We start from the raw sequence: 27636 nt of genomic DNA on the forward strand, positions 1-27636 counted from the left end.
GTGGTCAAAGGTTGGACTCAGTGTCCCAAGGTGGATCCTCCAATCTCCAGACTGGCGGCTAGATCCATACTTGCAGTGGAAGATGGGGCTTCACTCAAAGATGCCACTGACAGGCAGATGGAGCTCTGGTTGAAATCCATCTATGAAGCTATCGGCGCTTCTTTTGCCCCAGCATTCGCAGCCGTATGGGCGCTACAAGCTATATCAGCAGCTCAAGCGCAAATTGACGCAGCCACACGCACTTCCGCGCCGCAGGTGGTGTCCATAACCGCTCAGACGTCGGCATTTGCGTCTTACGCTATTAATGCTGTCCTGGACTCTGCGAGCCGTACGGCGGTTGCATCCGCCAATTCGGTGGTACTCCGCAGGGCCTTGTGGCTACGGGAATGGAAGGCAGATTCTGCTTCCAAAAAGCGCTTAACCAGTTTGCCAATTTCTGGCGACCGATTGTTTGGCGAGCGTTTGGATGAAATCATCAAACAATCCAAGGGAAAGGATACATCCTTACCCCAGCCCAAACCGAACATACCCCAACAGAGGAGGGGGCAGTCGAGGTTTCGGTCCTTTCGGGGCGCGGGCAGGTCCCAATTCTCCTCGTCCAAAAGGCCTCAGAAAGATCAAAGGAACTCTGATTCATGGCGGTCTAAGTCACGTCCTAAAAAGACCACCGGAGGTGCCGCTACCAAAGCGGCTTCCTCATGACTTTCGGCCTCCTCAATCCGCATCCTCGGTCGGTGGCAGGCTCTCCCGCTTTTGCGACACCTGGCTGCCACGGGTAAAAGACCGTTGGGTGAGAGACATTCTGTCTCACGGTTACAAGATAGAGTTCACCTCTCGTCCCCCGACTCGATTCTTCAGGTCATCCCCGCCTCCCGAGCGAGCCGTGGCTCTTCTGCAGGCGCTGAGCACTCTGAAGGCAGAAGGAGTGGTGGTCCCTGTTCCTCTTCAGCAACAGGGTCACGGTTTTTACTCCAACCTGTTTGTGGTCCCAAAGAAGGACGGGTCTTTCCGTCCTGTCCTGGACCTGAAACTGCTCAACAAACATGTAAAGACCAGGCGGTTCCGGATGGAATCCCTCCGCTCCGTCATCGCCTCAATGTCCCAAGGAGATTTCCTTGCATCGATCGATATCAAAGATGCTTATCTCCACGTACCGATTGCTCCAGAGCACCAGCGCTTCTTGCGCTTCGCCATAGGAGACGAACACCTGCAGTTCGTGGCACTGCCGTTCGGCCTGGCAACAGCCCCACGGGTTTTCACCAAGGTTATGGCTACTGTAGTAGCGGTCCTCCACTCTCAGGGTCACTCGATGATCCCTTACTTGGACGATCTGCTGATCAAGGCACCCTCTCAAGAGGCATGCCAACACAGCCTCGACGCTACTCTGGAGACTCTCCAGAGTTTCGGGTGGCTCATCAATTTTCCAAAGTCAAATCTGACACCGGCCCAATCGCTGACATATCTTGGCAGGGAGTTTCATACCCTCTCAGCGATAGTGAAGTTTCCGCTGATCAAGCAGCGTTCACTACAGAAAGGGGTACAATCTCTCCTTCAAGGTCAGGCACACCCCTTGAGGCGCCTCATGCACTTCCTGGGGAAGATGGTGGCAGCAATGGAGGCAGTCCCTTTCGCGCAGTTTCACCTGCGTCCTCTTCAATGGGACATCCTACGCAAATGGGACAGGAAGCCGACGTCCCTTGACAGGAACGTCTCTCTCTCTCAGGCGACCAAAGCTTCCCTTCGGTGGTGGCTTCTTCCCACTTCATTATCAAAGGGGAAATCCTTCCTGCCCCCATCCTGGGAGGTGGTCACGACGGACGCGAGTCTGTCAGGGTGGGGAGCGGTTTTTCTCCACCACAGGGCTCAGGGTACGTGGACCCAGCAAGAGTCCTCACTTCAGATCAATGTTCTGGAAATACGGGCAGTGTACCTTGCCCTGAAAGCGTTCCAGCAGTGGCTGGAAGGCAAGCAGATCCGAATTCAGTCGGACAATTCCACAGCGGTGGCATACATCAACCACCAAGGCGGCACACGCAGTCGGCAAGCCTTCCAGGAAGTCCGGCAGATTTTGATGTGGGTGGAAGCCACGGCTTCCACCATCTCTGCAGTTCACATCCCAGGCGTGGAAAACTGGGAAGCAGATTATCTCAGTCGCCAGGGCATGGACGCAGGGGAATGGTCCCTTCACCCGGACGTGTTTCAGGAGATCTGTTGCCGCTGGGGGGTGCCGGACGTCGACCTCATGGCGTCCCGGCACAACAACAAGGTACCGACGTTCATGGCACGGTCTCAAGATCCCAGAGCTATGGCGGCAGACGCCTTAGTTCAGGATTGGTCGCAGTTTCAGCTCCCTTATGTGTTTCCTCCGCTGGCACTGTTGCCCAGAGTGTTACGCAAGATCAGGGCCGACTGCCGCCGCGTCATCCTCGTCGCTCCAGACTGGCCGCGGAGGTCGTGGTACCCGGATCTGTGGCATCTCACGGTCGGCCAACCGTGGGCACTACCAGACCGACCAGACTTGCTGTCTCAAGGGCCGTTTTTCCATCTGAATTCTGCTGCCCTCAACCTGACTGTGTGGCCATTGAGTCCTGGATCCTAGCGTCTTCAGGATTATCTCAAGAGGTCATTGCCACTATGAGACAGGCTAGGAAACCAACGTCCGCCAAGATCTACCACAGGACATGGAAAATTTTCCTGTCATGGTGCTCTGCTCAGGGTTTTTCTCCCTGGCCTTTTGCCTTGCCCACTTTTCTGTCCTTCCTTCAATCTGGACTGGAAAAGGGTTTGTCGCTCGGCTCCCTTAAGGGACAAGTCTCAGCGCTCTCTGTGTTTTTCCAGAAGCGCCTAGCCAGACTTCCACAGGTACGCACGTTCCTGCAGGGGGTTTGTCACATCGTTCCTCCTTACAAGCGGCCGTTAGAACCCTGGGATCTGAACAGGGTGCTGATGGTTCTTCAGAAACCACCATTCGAGCCAATGAGGGATATTTCTCTCTCACGCCTTTCGCAGAAAGTGGTTTTCCTAGTAGCAGTCACTTCTCTTCGGAGAGTGTCTGAGCTAGCAGCGTTGTCGTGCAAGGCCCCTTTCCTGGTGTTTCACCAGGACAAGGTGGTTCTGCGTCCGGTTCCGGAATTTCTCCCCAAGGTGGTATCCCCCTTTCATCTCAATCAGGATATCTCCTTACCCTCTTTTTGTCCTCATCCAGTTCACCAATGTGAAAAGGATTTGCACTTGTTAGATCTGGTGAGAGCACTCAGACTCTACATTTCTCGTACGGCGCCCCTGCGCCGCTCGGATGCACTCTTTGTCCTTGTCGCTGGCCAGCGTAAAGGGTCACAGGCTTCCAAATCAACCCTGGCTCGGTGGATCAAGGAGCCAATTCTCGAAGCTTACCGTTCTGCTGGGCTTCCGGTTCCCTCAGGGCTGAAGGCCCATTCTACCAGAGCCGTGGGCGCGTCCTGGGCTTTGAGGCACCAGGCTACGGCTCAGCAGGTGTGTCAGGCGGCTACCTGGTCGAGCCTGCACACTTTCACGAAACACTATCAGGTGCATACCTATGCTTCGGCGGATGCCAGCCTAGGTAGACGAGTCCTTCAGGCGGCGGTTGCCCACCTGTAGGAAGGGGCCGTTTTACGGCTCTATTACGAGGTATTATTTTACCCACCCAGGGACTGCTTTTGGACGTCCCAATTGTCTGGGTCTCCCAATGGAGCGACAAAGAAGAAGGGAATTTTGTTTACTTACCGTAAATTCCTTTTCTTCTAGCTCCAATTGGGAGACCCAGCACCCGCCCCTGTTTTTTTGTGTACACATGTTGTTCATGTTGAATGGTTTCAGTTCTCCGATATTCCTTCGGATTGAATTTACTTTAAACCAGTTTATAATTTTTTTCCTCCTTCTTGCTTTTGCACCAAAACTGAGGAGCCCGTGGGAGCACGGGGGGTGTATAGGCAGAAGGGGAGGGGCTTTACACTTTTAGTGTAATACTTTGTGCGGCCTCCGGAGGCATAGCCTATACACCCAATTGTCTGGGTCTCCCAATTGGAGCTAGAAGAAAAGGAATTTACGGTAAGTAAACAAAATTCCCTTCTTTACACTGGTCACTGGAGCTATTTTAAGCTGGTGTCACACATAACGACGACGACAACGACGTCGCTGCTACGTCACCATTTTCTGTGACGTTGCAGCGACGTCCCGTCGCTGTCGCTGTGTGTGACATCCAGCAACGACCTGGCCCCTGCTGTGAGGTCGCCGGTCGTTGCTGAATGTCCAGCTTCATTTTTTGGTCGTCACTCTCCCGCTGTGACACACACATCGCTGTGTGTGACAGCGAGAGAGCGACGAAATGAAGCGAGCAGAGGGAGCAGGAGCCGGCGTCTGGCAGCTGCGGTAAGCTGTAACCAGCGTAAACATCGGGTAACCAAGGGAAGACCTTTCCCTGGTTACCCGATATTTACCTTCGTTACCTGCCTCCGCTCTTGCTGCCAGACGCCGGCTCCTGCACTGTGCACATGTGGCTGCAGTGCACATCGGGTAATTAACCCGATGTATACTGTAGCAAGGAGAGCAAGGAGCCAGCGCTAAGCAGTGCGCGCGGCTCCTGCTCTCTGCACTGTGACATGTAGTTGCAGCACACATCGGGTTAATTAACCCGATGTGTACTGTACCTAGGAGAGCAAGGAGCCAGCGCTAAGCGCGGCTCCCTGCTCTCTGCACATGTAGCACAGCGACGTTATGATCGCTGCTGCGTCGCTGTGTTTGACAGCTAAGCAGCGATCATAACAGCGACTTACAAGGTCGCTGTTACGTCACCGAAAATGGTGACGTAACAGCGACGTCGTTGTCGCTGTCGCTTGGTGTGACACCAGCTTTAGACTCTGACTGGCCATCCTTTCAGGAGCAGTTTACAGTAGTTTTCTTAGCATCAGAGAGAATTGCAATGACTGAAAACACCTCCTATACACATCTGATTCACAATTTATTGGTGATGTCTCCCCTTACCCTGTAACCCCTCCAGTCACAGTGGTCTTTGTCCACGGTCATTAGCTGCTTCAATTCAAAAGATAAGGTCAGAGTCTCTTTATTGCAGATAATATACTTATAAACTTTCTGGAACAGGAAATACCAGTCCCCAGTAGCCAGTATGAAAATGGTAAGATTTCTATTAAGAATCACTATTTCATATCTATCTATTTTATCTGTCTATCTTATCTATCTAGTGCCTTGTGAAGTATACACCTTCTCTGGAATTTTTCGTATTTTGCTTCCTCACAACCTGAAATTTCACTGTTTTTTTTGTTTGTTTTTTTGAGGGTTTGCACCAGTTCATGTAAAGAACATACCTACAACTTTGTTCTTTTTACTGTGACTCAAGCAACAAATACTTCAGTGTGCAAAATTATTCACCCCCTAAAGTCAGTTCTTTCAAACCTCCTTCTGTAGAAATTACAGCTGCAAGTCACTTTGGGTAAGTCTCTGAGCTTTCCACATCTTGCCAGTAGGATTTTTGCCCATTCCTCAAAGCATAACTGCTCCAGGTCCTTCAAGTTAGATGTTTTCCACTGGTGAACAGCAATCTTTGAATCTTACCAAAGATTCTCAATTGGATTAATGTTTAGGCTTTGACTAGGCCATAATATAATAATATATAATAATATTTATTCACTTATATAGCGCTATTAATTCCACAGCGCTTTACATACATCGACAACACTGTCCCCATTGGGGCTCACAATCTAAATTCCCTATCAGTATATTTTTGGAGTGTGGGAGGAAACCGGAGTACCCGGAGGAAACCCATGCAAACACGGGGAGAACATACAAACTCCTTGCAGATGTTGTCCTTAGTAAGCAAGGCTGCAGTGCTAACCACTGAGCCACCGTGCTGCCCATGCAAATATATTTACACATTTCCCCTTAAACCTTCTCGACTGTTGCTTTAGAAGTATGCTTTGGATCATTGCCTTGTTGGGAGGTGAATCTCTTTCTCAGTCTCAAATTACTGACAGACTGAAACAAGTTTTGACAAAGAATATCCCTGTTATTCGCACCTTCCATTTTCCCCTCGACTTGGACCATTTTAATTCTCCCTGCTGCCGAGAAACATCCCCACAGCATGATGCTGCCACCACCACGTTTCACTGTGGGCATGGTGTTCTTGGGTTGATGAGCTGTGTTTGTTTGGCGCCAGACATAGTGTTTACCTTCGTGGCCAAAAAGTTCAATTTTGGTCTCATCTGAACACAACATGTTCCGCCATACATTTGTAGAGTGTCCCACACATCTTTTGACAAAAACAAAATGAGCCTTTCAATTATCGGCTGTAAATAGTAATGAGCGAGCACTACCATACTCGGCTGTTTGGTACTCTAACACCAGTTAGATGCTCGGATGGGCGCAACTTGAGCACCCAAATATAATTGGGAACTTGAGCATTTTTTTTCAGAACATTTGCCAGAAAAATGCTCGAGTCTCCCATTGACTTCTATTATAGAGTCTCACCAATCTGAGCATCCAACTACTCTTAACAAGTATAGAGCATCCGAACATAGTAATGCTCACTCATCACTAGCTGTAAGAAAAGTCTTTTTTTTTTCCTGACCACTTTTCCATAAAGGCCAGCTCTATAGCGTGTACAGCTTATTGTGGTCGTATGGTCAGGTACTCTAGTTCCTGCTTTGTAAGTCTGAAACTCCTTCAGGGTTACCTTTGGTCTCTGTGCTGCCTTGCTAAGGCACTCCATGCCTGGGCTGAGTATTTTTGGTGGGCGGCCCTCTCTTGGCAGGATTGTTGGGGTAATCTGTTCTTTCCATTTAATGATAAAGCATTTGATGGTGCTCATGCGGATCAGCAGAGATTGTGATTTTTTTTAGAACCCAACCCTGACTTGTATTTCTCAACGTCTTTGTCTCTGATTTGTTTGGAGAGCTCCTTTCGCTTCATGGTGTTATTTGGTTAGTGGTGTGTTATGATTCAGGGACCGAGGAGGATCAAAAAATGTGGAATCCCAAATGGTAACAGAGTGGCTGGAACCTTAATGGATTGTAGACCTAATCCTGACACACCACTAAAAGTAGCTGTGGGATGAACTTACGATGACCTAGTCGTGTCGACACAGCCGGAGAACTAAATATTCTCACAGATAGAGATATAAGAAAGCTAATCTGCCTCGGAGCAGTCCCCAAAGATAGATAGCCCCCCACATGTAAAGGCTATGGTGATATAGAAAAACACAATATAAAGCTAGAAAAGACAGATTCTGCCAAGGTGAGGCCCAAACTATCTTTATAAGAAAGGATAGGAAGGAGCACTGTCTGCAACCGTAAAAAACCCTAATATATACCAGCACTTCTGATATGGAAAAATCCTCAGGTCACACAACCTCTCCCGCATTGTATCTGCACTCTGATATTACTGTGATCCAAAAACACTAATACAGATGAGGAACTGAATTAATACCAAGCATGACAAACACAATACCTTGCAGAATCATGGAGCTAAGTCTACAGACACTCCCAGTAGGGAATGATCCCATTCCACCAAGAAACTCCCAAGACAAAATAGGAATCAAGAATTCGTATCAAAGCAGAAAAAAAAACAAGAAAGTTGGAAACAAACAGCAGAGGTACAAAGACCACTTATCTGAGAGGCGTTCTGGTAGTAAGCAGAGCTGGTTACAGAATGTCCTTAACACACGAGACCATTGAGCACTGGCAAGTAACAAGAGAAAACTACTCGGTCAAATAGCCCAATCTGACCCTGATTGCCAGTCTTTCGCAGGTGTGTGGCTTTCATTCCACAAATCAACTGCACCGCCAGCACTGACCACAAGAGGGAGTCCCAAACTGGAAAACATATTCACAACAGTCCCCCCCTTGAGGAGGGGTCACCGAACCCTCACCGGAACCCCCAGGTTTGTCAGGATGGGCTCGATGAAAAGCACGGATCAAGCGATCAGCCTGTATGTTGGAAGCAACCACCCAAGAATTATCCTCCTGACCATAACCTTTCCACTTGACCAGATACTGGAGCTTCTGTCTAGCAATACGGGAATCCAAATTTTTTTCCACTACATATTCCAGATCCCCTTCGACCAACACGGGATCAGGAGGCGCAGCCATGGGCACTACCGATTCAGCATATTTTTTTCAACAAAGACATATGAAAGACATTGTGAATCTTGAAAGTCTCTGGAAGAGCCAAACGGAAAGAAACAGGATTAATTACTGTCGGAATTCTATAAGGTCCAATAAACCTTGGCTTAAATTTCGGAGAAGAAACTTTCATAGGAACATGTCTGGAAGACAACCAGACCAAGTCCCCTACCTTAAACCGGGTACCCACAGTCCTACGTCGGTTGACAAACTGTTGGGCATTTTCCTGGGAGTGGGACAATTTATCCACCACTTGATCCCAAATATGCTGCATTTTCTCCACTGCCGAATCAACACCCGGGCAGGCGGAAGCCTCTACCTGCCCTGAAGAAAATCGAGGATGAAACCCGAAATTGCTAAAAGAAGGAGACATAAAAGTGGCCGAACTAGCTTTATGATTAAGAGCCAACTCAGCCAAGGACATAAAAGAAATCCAGTCATCCTGATGAGCCGACACAAAGCATCGCAAATAGGTTTCCAAAGTCTGATTTGTCCTTTCAGTCTGTCCATTGGTCGGTGGATGAAACGCAGTGGAGAAGGACAACTCAACTCCCAGCCTAGAACAAAAAGCTCTCCAAAATCTAGACACAAACTAGAGTCCCCTATCGGACACAACATTTTCAGGAATATCATGCAAACAAACCACCTGACGAAGAAACAAAGGTACCAACTCCGAAGCTGATGGCAACTTAAGCAGTGGCACCAAATGAATCATTTTGGAAAATCTATCACAGATTACCCAAATAACAGTCACCCCCTGAGAAACAGGGAGATCAGAAATAAAATCCATTGAGATGTGAGTCCATGGTCTCTTAGCCACCGGCAATGGCAATAATAGTCCACTTGAACGAGAACAAGAAGACTTGGATCTAGAACAGATCTCACAGGACTGCACAAAACTCCTCACATCACGAGACAAAGAAGGCCACCAAAAGGACCTAGTCACCAAATCCCTGGTGCCAAAAATCCCAGGATGACCAGCCAACACAGAACAATGAACTTCAGAAATCACTCTACTCCTCCATTGGTCAGGAACATACAATTTTCCCCCTGGACATCTTTCAGGTTTGTTCTCTTGAAATTCCTCAAGAGCAAGTCTCAAATCAGGTAAAATCGCAGAGAGAATCACTCCCTCATGTAGGATGGTAGCAGGATCAGTCCCATCCAGAGAATCAGGAAAGAAACTCCTAGAAAGGGCATCCGCCTTAATATTCTTAGTATCCGGAATATAAGCGACTACAAAATTAAAGCGCGAGAAAAACAAGGCCCATCTAGCCTGCCTAGGATTCAACCTTCTGGCAGATTCAAGATAGATCAAATTCTTATGATCAGTAACTACTACAATTTGAGGTCTCGCCCCCTCCAGCCAATGTCACAATTCTTCAAAAGCCCACTTCATAGCCAATAATTCCCGATTCCCCACATCATAATTTCGCTCCGATGGTTAAAATTTTCCGGGAAAAAAAGCACAGGGTCTAATTTGAAAAGTCACAAGGTCTCTTTGAGACAAGACAGCCCCAGCTCCGATCTCCGAGGCATCGATCTCAACCTGAAAAGGAATAGACACATCAGGCTGCCGCAAGACCGGAGCAGAAGTAAACCTTCTATTCAGCTCCTGAAAATCCAAGACTGTCTCTGAAGACCAATTGACAACATCAGCTCCCTGCTTGGTCAAATCAGTCAATGGCTTGACAATACTGACAAAAATTGGCTATGAATTTACGATAGAAATTAGCAAAACCCAAAAACTTCTGAAGGCTTTTCAAAGAAGTAGGCTGTTCCCAATCATGAATTGCCTGGACCTTGACCAGATCCATCTTATAAGAAGATGGGGACAAAATCAACTCCAAAAAAAAGACCTTTTGTACACCAAACAGACATTTCGATCCCTTGACATATTATTCATTGTCCCGGAGAACCTGAAATACTGTCCAAACCTGTTCAACATGAGAATCCCAGTCTTGAGAAAAAAATCAAAATTTCATCCAAATAGACAATCAAAAACTTGTCCACAACGTCCCGTAAAATATCATTCATAAAAGATTGAAAGACGGAAGGGGCATTAGTGAGCCCAAAGGGTATCACTAGGTGCTCAAAATGCCCCTCAGGGGTATTAAACACTGTCTTCCATTCATCACCCTGCTTAATACGAATGAGATTATATGCTCCCCGAAGATCGAGTTTAGTAAACCAATTAGCACCCTTCACTCTAGAAAACAGGTCAGAAATCAGAGGCAATGTATACGGACATTTAACCGTGATTTTAAAAAAGAGATGATAATTAATACAGGGCCACAATGCGCTATCCTTTTTGGCCACAAAAAAAAAACGGCGCCCAAAGGTGAAGATGATGGTCTAATGTGACCCTTCTCCAAAGACTCCTGTAAGTGTAAGTCCGCATAGCGACATGTTCAGGTTCAGATAAATTGAAAAGCTGTCCCTTAGGAAATTTACAACCAGGCACCAATTCAATGGCGCAATCACAGTCCCTATGCGGAGGCAAGGTCGCAGCCTCAGTCTCATTAAACACATCCATGAAATCTGCCAAATAGTCAGGAACCTTCCGTGTCTGAGATGAAATAGACAAAACAGGAGTATCACTATGCACACATTGGCAGCCCCAAGTAGTCACAGATAAAGAAGTCCAATCAAGAACTGGATTATGGGCTTGCAACTAAGGAAATCCCAGTACCAAAATGTCATGCAAATTATGCAAGACTAAAACTTACAAACCTCCTGATGGTCAGGCGCGACCCGCATTGTCACCTGGGTCCAAAACTGGGGCTTATTTTCAGCTAAAGGAGTAGCATCAATACCCCTCAAAGGGATAGGAGCATAGAAAGGCACCAGAGGAAAACCGCAACGCTCAGCAAACCCAAAATCCATCAAGTTCAGGGCAGCTCCTGAATCAATAAAAGCCATAGCCGAAAATGATGATGGTGAACAGATCAAAGAAACCGACAAAAGAAACTTAGACTGTAAACCGCCCAAAGTTAATGAACGGGCAAATCGTTTCTCGTGCTTAGGGCAGACAGAAATAGTATGAGAGACGTCTACACAGAAGAAACCTAGCTTATTACGCCGTCTAAAATCCTGCCGTTCCACCCTAGAAAAGACACTATCACACTGCATAGGCTCCGGAGACCACTCTGAGAGCGACACCTCTGCACGCATTGTTTTACGTTCACGTAAACGTCTATCAATCTGAATGGCCAATGACATAGAGGCATCGAGACCAGAGGGGACAGGAAAGCCCACCATAACATCCTTTACAGGATCTGCCAACCCCTTCCCAAAGAGCCGCAAGCGCTGCATCATTCCACTCAGTAAGGACCGCCCACTTACGAAATTTCTGACAGTATATCTCTGCAGATTGCTGACCCTGGATCAAAGCCAATAAAGTTTTCTCGGCTTGATCAATAGCATTAGGTTCATCATATAACAACCCTAGAGCCTGAAAAAAAAAACAATACACATCAGCAAGAGCAGGATCTTCAGGCGCCAGGGAAAAGCCCAATCCTGGGGGTCACCACGCAGCAGAGAGATAACAATCTGAAATTTGCTTAATGCCTCTTCCTTAATGGTGTTACAGCCTCTGTAGCCTTTTAGAAAAGGTGTGTGTATAGCGTGATGGGCGGACCTGGACTGTAAAAGTCTGGATCCGCGCAGGTTCAAAAGTACTTGAGCACCGACCCCCGGGCCGGGAGTTGTCAGGGAACTCCGGGGTAACGATCTGGGTCCAACAACCTGGGTAATTTAAAAAAAAAAAATGAAGGAAAAGTGAAGAAGAAAAAGGTGCCTTTTACTTAAGTCTTTCGTGCGGCTGTACACTGATTCTGGGCCACTGATACTTCTTCTGGGGATGCTCATTATCCTTCATGCATATTCACTGCTTTCCTCGCCCACCCGCAGTCCCCGTGTCTTTGATTTGTTGCAGTCAGACAGCGACAGCACCCTCACCCTGTGTGACAACATGTATGACTGCTTCCAATCAGAGATGTTGTTTGTGTGTCTATATTGGTGTAAAAATAAATTTAAATGATTTGCCATAGAGTTCCCCCATATTAGGATACCCTGCACAGATAATGCATACGTCTACAGGCTGCCGCCAGCAGCTGTGTGCTTATCTTGGCTCTGTATTAAAATAAGAGGGGCGGCATTCAGCTTCTTTTCTTCTTTTTTTTTTTTTTTTTTTTTTTTTTTTAAATTTAATAAAAAATTACCCCGGAGTGCAGTTCCCCCCCCCCTCATTTTGATACCCTGCCATGCAGCAGCAGAGGGCTAGTATTCTCAAACTGTGGAGACCCATGCTTACTGGGCCCCCCAGCCTAAAAATAGTAGCCTGCAGCTGCCAAGGATTGTCACATCCATTAGATTAGTAATGGGAGGTGTCCGAAACCCCTCCTATTACTAATCTGTAAGTGAAAATAAATAAACACAAACACCGATATCCAGGATCAACACCGAGCTACAGACTATTTTCCTTTTTTTTTTTTTTTTTAAAACCTGGTTGGACTCGCCGATCCCAGGTATCTGCTAGCCCGCCCATCACTAGTCCCTAACAGTGTGTGGAATTGTGGTATTCAGCTCCATACAAACTTTATAGTTGTCATCTGCAGAAGTTGATATCTGCTGATAGGTGGAGGCACAAGGTGTCGGTCCCTCATTAATCTCATGTTGATGACATATGGTACAGAGGGGTCATCATCAATTATTTAGTCTTGGACAATACCCCTTTAATATGAAATGTTTGCAGTTTTACGAAGTGTTCCAACCTCTCTACCCTACCAGCTCCACCCTACACAACCTCCCCTTCCATCCCCAGCGCGAAAAACAAAAAACAATATGATCTAATTGGGTATTTCAAAGGAAAAGAAGGGCAACTGCGATTATCCATTTTCTTCATTTAGAAATAGAATGAAATCTTTAAAATGAACTAAGAAAAGAACATTGTAAAAAGAACAAACATTTTGCTGGATTAGATTATATATATATATATATATATATATATATATATATATATATATATATATATACATATATATATGTATGTGTATATATATATGTGTATATATATATATGTATATATATATATATATATATATATATATATATATATATATATATATATATATATATGAAAAGTTGTTTACGCCTTTTATATAGCTATCCTGTATGTCTTTTGTATTGTAATGCTTGAGTTTCCTTCATAACAGGACACAGTTTGACATCTCAAGAAAGAAATGACCTTCTTGTTACAACAGCATCGCTATATGTCGCTTCACAAAACCGGTCCCATCACTTTCTAAATAACACAAGGTTGGTTTTCAAACATTCAAGAATACAATATACATAAATGTGAATATGTGGAAATGTTTTATCATAGTACCGTTAAGGTGTATTATGTTAATGTGAAACTATACACTGTTCCATTAGGAACCCATACATGTTCAAAGACAATGCGAATATTGGTCAAGTAGCTGAGATTTCCAGCTGACAGCATCTGCAGTGCTGGTGACAAGGAGATACTTGACAGAATTTATACACTCCTTGATATTAATCTCTTAGTCTTCTGCTTTCCTTTCTCAGTAAATGTACCATATGAATTCATATAGATTAGTGATAGTTGCTCACATGATGGGACATCATGGGCATGGTAATTAGTTTGAGGTCACACAATGCAATTCACTTGTTGCAAATATCTATCCTAGAACATATTAACACTACTTAATGGCTGAAAACAATTGTGAAGCTCACCTCAGAAAACAAGCTTATGCAAAATGTGTGATTAATGATAAATATTCCCTGTGTTAAAGCAACTGTTAATTGCTAACTGATTTATAGTTGTCAACATGTTAAAATAATAACTAGATCCTGTTAAAACCGATTATAAATAAAGCTGTTTAGATATGAAATGAAAACCTGTAGACGTAATCCTAGTATTATTACTGTTTTGTACTGGTTTCCATTCCTGTGTTATACTACATAATGAGGTAATGTTCTTGTTGGATCCAAGGCCATGTACAGATTTCTCTTTTATCTGTATTTCTTTAGTAGTTACTAAAATAGTGATTTTAATTTTAGTTCAAATTTAAGTTTTATTATAATTTTGCACAAAAAGTAACATCAACATTGCAAATCAATTTATCAGTATATGGAGTAATCACATTGAGAAAGCATGTAATTGCAAAAACATAAGACTAATTTATATCCCAACAGTTAACATAAAATAAATATCTCCTCCGTGGAAGCTCAGGAGGTTTTAAGATGGTGAGTAGGTTAGAAAGATCTGAGTAAGAAAAGGAGTAGGAAGGGGAAAATTAAACAAGGACTTGAGAGGAAGGAACAAGAAGGATCACAGATTAAGCAAGTGGGAACAAACATAAGGGAAGTCTGAGGGAAAAAAATGTCATCCAGCCTGCGCGGGCCCCCCCCTCCCAAACAGGGATGTATCAGTTGCTGCTCATCTTAGTCCCCCTCGGCTAGCCATGAGTCTCTATCAGGCGAATCCCTGAACAAGATCCATGGAGTCCATAGGGTGATTTTAATTTTAGCAGACTTTGTATGAATCGATAATACAAGAGAATATGAAAAACTTTGTAATATGTCTTATCAGAGAAATATGATTCTTTCTCCACTTATAAGCCACTTCCTCCCCTGCCTTCTGAACTCTAAATTCACGCTGGAAAAATGCTGAAATCTGTTCTGCTCAAAACAAGACAGACTGAAAGTTTACTGAGGAATCTCATTATGCCTGCCTTAGAAGATGGGAGGAGAGAGGAATTGATTGAAAGAGAAGAAAGGCAATTCAACTAGTTCTAGTAAGTATGTAATCTCACCCCAGTGCTGGATTCACAGCTGCACCATATAATATCTTCTATGCTGATGATTTTCAATGTGTGCTACACAAATGCAGGAGGGTAGGAATCCCTCATGTTTGTGTGTACTGAACATGAAACACACTGTACAGTGTTTCCCCGAAAAAAAGACAGTCTTAAATATTATTAATTTTTGTTCCAAAAGATGGGCTAGGGCTTCTTTTTAGGGAATGTCTTATTTTTTTTCCCGTGAACAACAATCCAAATTTATTTTTGAAAAAAAAAAAAATCAACATTTATTCAACTATAGTCATATTGCATTCTGGAATATCAACATAACTCTCCAAACCCTGTGTATCCATCTACTATCCATCTATCTATCTAAAGTGCCTTGTGAAAGTATTTGGCCCCCTTGAATTTTTCAACCTTTTCCCACATTTCAGGCTTCAAACATAAAGATAAAAATTTTAATATTATGGTAAAGACTCAACAACAAGTGGGACACAGTTGTGAAGTTGAATGAAATTTATTGCTTATTTTAAACTTTTGTAAAAAAGTATAAACTGAAAATTGGGGCGTGCAATATTATTCGGCCCCTTTACTTTCCGTGCAGCACACTCACTCCAGAAGTTCATTGAGGATCTCTGAATGATCCAATGTTGTCCTAAATGACAGATGATGATAAATATAAGCCACCTGTGTGTAATGAAGTTTCCATATAAATTCACCTGCTCTGTGATAGTCTGTGTTCTGTTTAAAGCACAGAGAGCATCATGAAGACCAAGGAACACAACAGGCAGGTCCACGATACTGTTGTGGAGAAGTTTAAAGCCGGATTTGGTTACAAAAAGATTTCCACCACCTTAAACATCCAAGAAGCACTGTGCAAGTGATCATATTGAAATGGAAGGAGTATCATACCACTGCAAATCTTCCAATCTACCATCCATCCAAACTTTCATCACAAACAAAAAGACTGATTAGAGATGTAGCCAAGAGGCCCATAATCACTCTGAATGAACTGCAGAGATCTACAGCTGAGGTGGGAGAGTCTGTCCATAGGACAACAATCAGTCATACTCTGCACAAATCTGGCCTTTATGGAAGAGTGGCAAGAAGAAAGCCATTTCTCAAAGATATCCATAAAAAGTGTCGTTTACAGTTTAACACAAGCCAACCGGGAGACACACCAAACATGTGGAAGAAGGTGCTCTGGTCAGATCAAACCAAAATCGAACTTTTTGGGCACAATGCCAAATGATATGTTTGGCGTAAAAGCAACACAGCTCATCACCCTGAACACACAATCCCCACTGTCAAACATGGTGGTGGCAGCATCATGATTTGGGCCTGCCTTTCTAAAGCAGGGACAGGGAAGATGGTTAAAATTGATGGGAAGATGGATGGGAGCCAAATACAGGACCATTCTTCAAGAAAACCTGTTGGAGTCTGCAAAAGACCTGAGACTGGGATCGAGATTTGTCTTTCAACAATACAATGATCCAAAACATAAAGCAAAATCTACAATGGAATGTTTAAAAACTAAACGTATCCAGGTGTTAGAAAGGCCAATTCAAAGTTCAGACCTGAATCCAATCGAGAATCTGTGGAAAGAGCTGAAAACGGCTGTTCACAAACGCTCTCCATCCAACCTCACTCAGCTCGAGCTATTTACAAAGGAAGAATGTGCAAGAATTTCAGTCTCTCGATGTGCAAAACTGATCGAGACATACCCCAAGCGACTTGCAGCTGTAATCGCAGCAAAAGGTGGCGCTACAAAGTATTGACTTAAAGGAGCCGAATAATATTGCACGCTCCACTTTTCAGTTTAATATTTTTCATAAAAGTTTAAAATAAGCAATGAATTTCGTTCAGCTTCACAATTGTGTTCCATTTCTTGTTGATTCTTCACCATAACATTAAAATGTTTTCTTTGTTTGAAGCCTGAAATGTGGGAAAAGGTTGAAAAATTCAAAGGTGAATACTTTCGCAAGGCACTATATCTATCTATCTACGCACTTCTCCTACTCCTATAATTAAGAGACTTTTGGTCACTTGATGTGATGTCACAAAGGTCCTTAAGCAGTCCTATCATCAGGATATAAATGCTGGAACCCCTTGGAGAATAGGAACCCTGTGAAATTGCCCAGTTTTCTCTCCCTTCACCTTAATGCCTGTCCTGCATAACAGCCTGTCTCTTGTTCAGTTCTTTTAGACTCCTGCAATTAAGAGATCTTTGAATACATCATGTTACATGACTGAAATAATTAAGGGTTTAATAAACAGATTGGGTCCCTAAGAAAGAGGCGTCTCTGAGAAAGGCGGGAGCGCGCCGGATGTGTGAAATCACTAGCTTACCCCGGCTCCCAGCACACATGTGCCAGTCGGCGTAGGCTGGTAATCATAGTACACATCGGGTAACTATAGAAACCGCTTTATTAGTTACCCGATGTAACTAGCTTACCACTCTCTGCCCGCTCGGCCACGCCCCCACACTCTCTGCCCGCTCGGCCACGCCCCCACACTCTCTGCCCGCTCGGCCACGCCCCACACACACTGCTAGCTCGGCCACGCCCCCCACCCACACTGCCTGCTCGGCCACACCCCACACACACACTGCCCGCTTGGCCACGCCTCCACACACGGCCCGCTCGGCCACGCCCTCCACACACTGTGGCGCTCGGCCACGTTCCCACACACTCTGCCCGCTCAGCCACACCCCCCACACACTCTGGCTGCTCGGCCACGGCACCCACACACTCTGCCCGCTCGGCCACGCCCCCCACACACTCTGCCCGCTCGGCCATGCCCCCACACACATTGGGCACCTATACACCTCCCCCCAGGACTACTCCACCTATTATACTCCTCCCGCCAGGACTACTCCTCCTATTATACTCCTCTCTCCCCAGAACTACTCCTCCTATTATACTCCTCTTTCCGCAGGACTACTCCTATTATACTCCTCTCTGCCCAGAACTACTACTCCTATTATACTCCTCTCCCCCAGGACTACTCCAACTATACTCCTCACCCCCCAGGACTACTCCTCCTATTATACTTCTCTTTCTCCAGGACTACTCCTGCAACACACACGCTGCACAAAACATACCTCCCCCCAAAACGCACACCCACACAAACCGCGCAACACACACACAACACTGCAGACACACAGCGCTCTACAAAGAACGCAACACACAAACAACACCGGTCTCACACCCCCCCACACCCAGACAACACCCAGAACATTTACAGCGCCCTACACAAACACTTGACAACTACACACTACATCAATATGTATAACAAAAAACATACATTAACTACACAATAAATTCTAGAATACCCGATGCGTTAGAATCGGGCCACCTTCTAGTCTAAGTATATAGATGTATGGAGGGAGAGAGAGCGGTATGGTATATCTTTTTGTTATTGCATGCTCTGTATTAAAAAGTGCACCAGTATACCAGATATCAATAATAAGTATGCTGACATCCAGTATATCAGCTTGATATAGATCAAAAGGACAATGTTTTGGACTCACTTGAGTGAGACTCTACTAAAATGCATTTGTAAAGCAGTCTGAGACCTTGGAAATCACTTTGTATCTGACAACTTTGGCAGGACCCTGTACACTACTCATAGAGTAGTGTAAAATTAAATGAGAGTAACCTTCACCGGATTGTCATAGGGGCAGTTTAGTCCTGTTACAGGTAGCGGACAATGTCCAGTATATGAAGATAGTGATAACAGTACATATGGCCCTGTTTACCTTACTACATCTAATCTTCACTCTAACTAGTCCTACATGTGCAGTGTGCTCTACAGCTGATACGTGTACTGCTGTAACCAGTATTACTACTGTATATACTCGTACTGCAGCTACACTGCTATTTGGCAGCGATAGTACTTATAAGGCTAAGTTCACACATCCTGTGTTTTCAATCCGTCAGGTCCGTCAGCAACGGATCAGTCATTTTCAAGATGTCAACTGATGCAACTGATGTGTTTTTCACAGGATTCCTTTCACAGGAATCCTGTGAAAAAACCGATCAGTTGCGTCCGTTACATCCGCTGTGCGTCCGTTTTTTGACGGATCAGTCATGATCCGTCTGTGTTTGGGACAGCCCAGTGGGCGTGCCAAGCATGCTGGGCATGCTCAGTAGAGCATGACGGAATCCTGCGCAGGATTCCGTTGTAAGACGGATTACAACGGAATCCTGCACCATAGACATACATTGCAAGTGTGGCGGATGGCGACGGATTCCTGCGCGGCGCGTTAATTTTGACGGCCCGAAAAACGTTACATTCTGCGTTGCTCCCCGTTCAGCGGTCAGTCAAAAACGACGGACCGCGACGCAGCGGATGCAACGCAGGGTCATCAGTCGCAATCCGTCGCTAATATAAGTCTATGGGGAAATACAGGATTCCTGCAAAAAATTTTGCAGGGTACCGTAATTCCCCAAGGCGACGGATTGTGACTGATGCAAAACACAGGATGTGTGAACTTAGCCTAACAGTGAGGCAAGCTACAATAAAGTACTTGTACAGTAGAGATTCCTTACAAGACAGCCAATCAGAGCGAGCACTTCAGTGCACTTCATACTGCACCCGCTGTTTGACTCTACCTGTGTCAAATGTGCTGATTTAATTGTCTATTCATTGTGGCAGTAATTCAAGAATTAGGAAAACTCAAAGAGGGGCAGAGGATGTAACAAAATTAAGACCTGTATTGAATTTCAAATATTTGTTATCCTGTAAACTTGCTTAAAAATATTAATCATAGCGATAGAAAGATGCCGAAATAAAGGGCATCATGGAGAGCTAGCTGACAGCTCCCTACGGTGAGTAATTTACCAGCCTGGGTTCTGGCATTATATATCCCTTTATTGTGTTGTTATAGTTCATAGTGCAGTCAATTCCTAGTAAATCAGATGCTATTTTCATTTATTTTGAGCATTGCCGTTATGGATGTGTAAATTTTCTGATGGCTGAGATATTCTGATCTAATTCTAGGAATATTGAAATATAAACTGAAGCCAGAATCTCTAAGCTATCTGTCACTAGCCAATATGCATTATGAGCTGTGTGACTGCAAAGTGTGTGAAATCCTGTGCGTAAGATTGCTATAGATTTCAGGTCTAAAACTAGTCCGTGCAAGTCTTTTGCTCTGTAGAGGTGCAGAAATGGTTTCATCTGAAGACCCCAGCTATATTTTGTGCTATGTTCCTTTCCAGTATTTGGTGCAAAGGGGAAACATTTCTTTTGGCTTTAGTGATTTTATGCTTTTCTGATGTAGAGGTGACAGTGAAATACCAGTGTTAATGAATTGCTGCTCTGTGGTTTGGCTACATTGTTTTTTATTCCAGTCTTAGTAGGTGTAACCAAATGCCTCTACAGGTGTGGCTACATCATACCATCTCATGGGTATACTAATGTAATGTTTGCTTTTCAGAATCCAATTACCTACAGTGCTTCCTATGCGATGCTTGTGTTGGCAGTAGTTTTTATTTTCCTAATTTCTTTATTGGAATTGTTCTTTTATCTTTCAATAGTCTTGGCAAAATTGTACCTGCATTATGCAACATGTCAAATGGCTTTGTCATAATGTGTGAAATATTAGTGTTCACATATACGATACTGCTTTTTCCTTTTATAGATGTTATTTGATTAATATAACAAGAGCGGAGTGTAAAAGATTTATAACTCACTGTAATAGTTTAGTTCTTGACTTTCAGAATGCAGTAGATTTCTCAAAATGTTACTATCCCATGTTCCATGAGCAATAAAGCTTTTATTTCTTCTTGCAGCTGTGTGAGGTCTTGTAGACACTGGACACTCTTTGAGTTGGATGGGCACGAAAGGGAAATTAAAAACTAGGTAACAGTTTATTTCTGAGTGTTTCCGAAAAGGGATATTTTGTGAAACGCTTGTCAAGAAAGCCTACTTATGTGTAGGTCTAGTCTAAAGCTGGAAAAAGGGTCTGACCTTTTCCAGTACCACTGAACGGTATCTGGCATCTCTAGGTGTTCCAAAAGTAGCATGCTTGTTGTGCCAGACAGAACCTTTGTCTTGAAGAGGGACTTGCATTAATGAATATGCCATAAATGTCGGATTGTGCATTAGCCGTTTAACACTAGAACTACTGAGGTAGTCATTTTGACTACTTCGCACTATGTAGTTCTAGTAGGTGTCACGAGTCCAGTAGTTCTAGTGTTAAGGAGTAGTCCTTCTTTGTACAATTTTTTTTTTTATTTGAGGAGTCAGAGAATAAGTGATTACAGGGTGTTCTATTGTCTAGAGCTCAAGCTATTAGTAGCAGTCTATGGAAGAATACAACAGTAAGATGAATTAGATGGAATTTAGACAAACCCAATTTTAGTTTCCTGACATTTCCCCAAAGGCAGGTGGGTGCAGGTGGACGGAGAATTTAAAGGTACAGGTTTTGGGCAACCGAAAAATGAATATGGCCCAGCAATTGTAAAAGCAAATAGGATCCTTGATCATGAAAAAGAGCTATATTTTTTTTTATCCTTTTGTATTTTTTTTGAAGATTTCACTTACGAATGGAAACATTGAAATAGAATGTGTCTATTGACTGGCTCCAAAAATGGAGAAATGTCTAAAAGCACAAACCTTATCAGAAGACTTAAATAGGTATTCTCATATGAGACATTGATGACAAATCCACTGGATTTTGTTCTGGGAATACCTGCATATTAAACATTTAGAGCTCGCATCTATCGGAGATTTATAACATTTTCTGTGGTTATACGATTAGGTCCTTCTTTCTTTTAGTGGTTGGTATCTCATCTGTTAGATCCCACTGATCTATTAGTAACTTGTTCTTACTGGAATAATCATGTAATATACTTCTTTAGAGCCTTTTAACTCAATGAATTGAATACATAGTATGTCTATAGATGTAAAAGGCAGTACTTTTTCTAATTTGTGTTTTAGAAAACCTGAGTTTACATAAAAATACCTGCTTGTTTTTGATTTAGTTGAAAGGCATCTAGTTTAGGAAACTCGTTATCAAGTGCTGTATTCTGTTAGGGAATAATTATAGTTATATTGGACAATAAAGTGTTGACTTTTTTTGCTTTCAATGTAGCCATTTTTTGATGCACACAAATTATTGATTACCTTTTTTAGGGGGTGGGGGAATTAATCCTGATGTGGTTTAGCTCCCAGCGTAAATTATGTATTGGAACGTCATAGCTGGGGTGTCGTGAAGAGAAGGCTTAAGAGCTGAAATCGGTGTTGCTATCCAATTAAATGAAACTGTCATGTGGCGTTTAAGTGGAGTGATTACTGTTGTGCACATACAGCACCTTGCAGTGGCCCAACACCAGAGCGGAGCACCAAATGGTTACCACCATGGCACCCTAGGTCCTATTGTTGCCATCTTGGTACTCTTGAGAATATAAGCCATAGACTAAGCTTCATTGGAGACCATACATTTTACTATCTACAGTAATATGATTTTGCATTATGTTTTATAAGCAATTAGGCAATTCCAGGTTCCAGTGTCTTAAAAGGAATAAATAATAAAGAGAATATAAGTATAAAATAACAATTAAAGTACAAATATTTAAATCATCCCTTTTTTCCAATTACAGATTAACATATTTGACACTGCCATATCCGTAAAAGTCTTGTCTATCAAAATATAAAATTAGCCCATACTGTAAACACCGCAAAGAGAATAACAATATAACCCCCAGCTCGTCACTAGTGATGGGCGAATAGTACTATTCGTTTTAGGATAATGCTTACTGAATACAGAGAATAGTCCAGTATTCGTCACAAGATAAATGCTCGGGTTCCCCATTGACTTGCATTAGATTCGTTATTCATGACGAATACTAGAATAGTACTTTCGGATCTGTTCCGAATAATCCTAACACAGATAGTTACTATTCTCCCATCACTACTCATCACGCAAAGAGCAGGTCTCAGAAAATGAAGACACAAGCCCAAATGTTTTATTTACCAATGAGTTCTTTTTCACTACTTAAAAAAAATAAAGAAATGCAAGTTTTTTATTGCTGTAATGGTACTGGCTTGGAGATTCATGCTGCCAGGCCATCTTTACGGTCATCTTTATGATTCAACTGTAGAGTCTGAAAAGCGGAGACGTCACTCAGCAGAGCAGCGGAATTGTTGTGGATAGAAGAAGGCGGCAGTAGGATAGTCTGTTAATACACCGACAGTATACTACATATACACAGATTTAGAGGGGGAGAAATGAATGAGAGGGCTTCTTTAATAAGCTTCTGAGCGTTTGTGATTACATTCACATAACTATGTGTCAGCCTGTGCAAACTACCTTGGCACCTTGACTTTTAGTTATGTCAAAACTTGCTATAGGGCTACTTGAGGCTCTAAAACATTCAACTTTTAGCCAACCTGGAGAATAGCTACACAAATTGTCTCTTGCTGTGAAGAACCCAGTATGTCTGTATATTATACGTTATTTGGTCAGTTGATTGAGTTCACTGTGAAGTACGGTATATGCACACTAGAAATAGGATTTGTCTCAAGAAATTTCTCAAGAAATTTCTTGAGTGAAAGATTAGTGCACTTGCGTTCAAAAAATGCATCAATAAAGCATGCATTTTTTATGCGTTTTTGGTGCGTTTTTCCCACAGGTTGGTCCATGCATTATTTTACCATTCTCTATGGCAAAAAACATAGGTATCTGCAGAAAAGTGACATGCTCATTCTTTTTCTCATGAAATTCTGCAGAAAGAATTTTCTTGAGGAAAAAAAGCGCAATGTGCGCACAGCTATTTTTTTTCCATAGGTTTTGCTGGGGAATGTTTGCAGAAAGGTTACAACCATTTTCTCAAGAAATTTCTGCAGCAAAAACGCAGGTAAAAACGCAGTGTGTGCACAGGGCCTATAACTGTTTTTGTTTAAATCAGAACATTTGCTGCCAGATTACCCCATAAATTACAATTGATTCTTGGCATCCCATCAGTGGGTTATCCTGTGATCAGCTAAGGGACCCCTCTAATAAAATTGGATCACAAGCAGACAAGAAATAAAAACTTATTTTATTGACTAGCATGATATGTACTTAATGAAATTGTGTACTGTAGGCTTATTATCATCCAAACCATGTGGAGCAATTTGTCCTGCTATAATGAGCTTGTAGAACAATGGTATTTACCCCTCTGTCAAAGTGCCAGATCACACCTGAAAGCCTCAAAGTGACACTTCCCAGTGGTAATATTTGTTGAAGCGGTTTTATTGGCAGCCGCAATATTCATACTCAGATCTTCATTTGTTCTTGCAATTTACCATTATGCTGTAATCATCAAAACATTAATATCCTCTGTTTTTTTTTAAATCCAGCTTTAATAGTAACATATACTAATATCATCTTTTGTTACTGTACGTTTGTTTACCACGTAGGAAACAATACGTTATCTACTTATTGTCTTAGAGCCTTGAGACAGCTTCTATATTTTTTTTTACATTTATGTTGATGTCAAAGACTTTCCAGCATTCTCTGTTGTTTGAACCAGCAACAGGAGCTGGATGGGATCTAGAATAGAATAGGCTCATTATTGCTGGAGTTTTTTTTTTTCTGTGTTCCCTGCAATGATTCCAAATGCTCTTGCACACTTCATCAGTATTATTGTAATTCGTTGGCTGCAGGATATTTGGCAGCTGTTGCACCCCACTGGCAAATCCTATTCATACTTCTTTTCCATTCATGATTGCCATTGGAGAATTGATTTCTCTCTCTCTTACTCTAACCTTTCCTCATCCATTTTGGATTGTTCAACTTGAAACATTTTAATTTCATATCATACATCTATTCAAGTCACAATCTTTTTTTCTTATTTCTTTTTAACTTATCTCCAGGGCAACAGCATAGTGTGATTTTTTTTTTTCTTCATGGCAATCAAAGTTTTTTCCCCCCTGAATGCTTATTATAACAATATATTTTCATACTTTATTTTAAGTATGGGTTCTATAACATTTTGCAAAGCAGCAGTATCATCATTTGTCAGGGCAAAATAGTTTTGATATGTGTCATGCAGCAGATCTAAGAAACATTTTAAACTTTATGTGGGGAAATGACAGGGGTATTACAGGATTCTAAATAAATCCTCATACATACTGTAAATTAATGGATATTTTTTTTTTTTTTAAAGAGCTGTCTCAATATAAATGGTCATTGGTGGTCACCTCAGTCTCTCCGTTTACTAAGATTATTCCTTTTATAATCTAATAAAGGGTTTCTCTAAGAATGAGGTTAAATTGAGGCCCCTATATCTTAAACTGCAGCCCATCCTAGTCACATGTCAAGACAGGCTACATACTGAAGACTTACGGCAACTGAAATAAGTGTCTGAAATGACAAGCTGTATCACACATAACTCATTGATTTACCAGGAGCATGGCTGTGATGTGTGAATAAATGTTTTAACCCACTTTGTGTTTAGCGAAGAGATCTTCCATTTCCTTCTTGTTCAGTCTTACAGCTTTATAACAGTGCACGGAGACTGAATGCATCTAACTGTAAGCAAGCATTGAGGAAGATGTTACCTTTAGATAACTACATTGTCCTCAGTGAGGAATAGATATGTTTCTTCACACACGACAATCCTACTCCCCACCAAGTGAGGGATTTGTTATACAGCTCTCGTCAGTTGACACACAGGTCTCAGGAGCTGTAGGTCTTCAGTTTGTATCCAGTTCTAACACGTGACAAGGATGGTCTGCAGTTTGAATTATATCAGAGATGTAATATCATTAGACTTTTGTCTTAAATAGAATTTATATGCTGATCCAGTAAATACTGATTACTTTTATTGTCTTCATATAGTTTGTGTGGGTTAAACTATATGAATAATTTTTTTAGGAAACACTTTTAACACTTTTCCTGTCAACACCTTGAATTTTGTCATGTTCTTCAAACCATTGCTGAATTTTTCTATAAGAAGAAGTATCTTGCTCGAAGAAGCTACTGCCATTAGGAAGGTTTTTGGACTATCCTGAGTTGGTAGGTGATTTGCATCAGAGCAACAACTGTAAATGCGATGTCCCAAACTTTCCAAGTAGAGCATTGCCCAGTGTATCACAATTCCTCTGTTTTGCTTGCTTTTTTTAATAGTGCATTCTGATACCATCTTATCATCCTCATAATGTAAAACGCTGATCCATCTGACCACATTATTGGCTCATGGACAATTTCTGATGCTCCACGTCCCTTTTATAAATATTTCTAGCACTGAACAATGGTCGGCATTTAAAGAGACCTTTTCAGCAGGAGTTTGCTAAGTACAAGCATGGCCATATTGGCACTATATTCCTGATTAAAATTATACCTGTATTGAACAAATCCGTTTCGTGGTTTTTGTGTAATGATTGTTTTAAGTTTTGTTGCAATTATATATTTGTGCATCGGGGATCTTCTGTTGGCAGGATTTTAACTTGGTGCTCTAGCCCCTCCAGGTTCCTCCTGTTTTTGAATTACTAGTTACTGATCAGTGATGACCTGCCTCCTATTTTACATATTGTGACGGTGCCTAAATTAGGTCTCCAATGAAATGACTCCATTAACTACGCATGTCCTGTCACATCCACATCGGTCTCCAATAAAATGGCTTCAACAGCAGTGCATATGTGGTCAAATCCACATAGATGATTTGTGGATGCGGCTGTGCATTCGTCGACAGTGGTGCAGTTTTACTCTAGACCTAATGAAGGTACCAACGCAATATTTAAAGTAGGAGGCAGGTCATCACGGATGGATCAGTGACCTTTAATTCAAAAACACAGGCTGGAGCACAAAGATAAAACCCTGCCCACAGTCCTGCCTTGACGCACAAGCACAATATTACAAGAAAACTTCAAACAATGATTACACAAAAAACACAAAACTGATTTATTCAACATGGTATTGTTTTAATCAGGATTACAGCACAAATATGGTAATGTCTGTACTTTACTTAGCAAAATTCTGCTGACAGGTTCTCTTTAAGTTTTTCAGAAAATTGTGCCGTTCTCTGAGTATTACCAGTAGTAATGGTAATGAAATACACTCACCTGTTAGGGGTTGTGTGCCCACATCGACAGAATGCACTTGATGAAAGGCAGCTGCAGATCCACAAAGTAGAAGACAATATGCCAGGAAGAAAAGGATTAAAAGCTGTGCTGCCGGTGGGCCAGGTCAAAGGATCTAGTCCACTGGCAGTACCTCTTTTAATCCTTTCCTTTCTAGTATACTAGTTTGTCATCCAGCATGAGCCCCTGTGCTAAATTTGTCTAATATGTCACAACAGCAACTTTTACTTTTTAAAGAAAAGTCTTGATATTAGTGTGAAGAGAGCCAAACATGAAATTATGTTGATTTATGTATCAGACTGACAATATTTTCCTATAATTTGGCATTATTACAGAAATGTTATCCTGATTGTTTACATTATCTGACTTATTTGAATTCAAGCTTGCATATATGTACTTACTTTACCATGAATGCCCAATATTGCTGATTTATTGATTTTGCCTAATATTGTACTTTCCAAATTTTCTGTTTTCATATTCCCTACGTGTTCTCCTTTTTAGCATGCATTCAGTGGCAACATACACGCTACTCATAGGTTCTTCCCAAATGATTTATAGAAGAAAACTTTTCTTATTTGTTT

At 42.6% G+C, this 27636-nt stretch overlaps 1 protein-coding gene across 1 annotated transcript in view; it reads left to right on the forward strand.

Moving 5' to 3' along the window:
* PCCA (propionyl-CoA carboxylase subunit alpha) overlaps nt 1-27636 on the forward strand; it is a 926251-nt gene that overhangs the window by 584398 nt on the left and 314217 nt on the right. The window contains exon 18 of the mRNA XM_075336705.1: nt 13370-13472. Within this exon, the coding sequence (XP_075192820.1) occupies nt 13370-13472 (103 nt within the window). The remainder of the gene's footprint in view (nt 1-13369; nt 13473-27636) is intronic.

This window comes from Anomaloglossus baeobatrachus, chromosome 2, assembly GCF_048569485.1.
Source record: "Anomaloglossus baeobatrachus isolate aAnoBae1 chromosome 2, aAnoBae1.hap1, whole genome shotgun sequence".
Lineage (NCBI taxonomy): Eukaryota > Metazoa > Chordata > Amphibia > Anura > Aromobatidae > Anomaloglossus > Anomaloglossus baeobatrachus.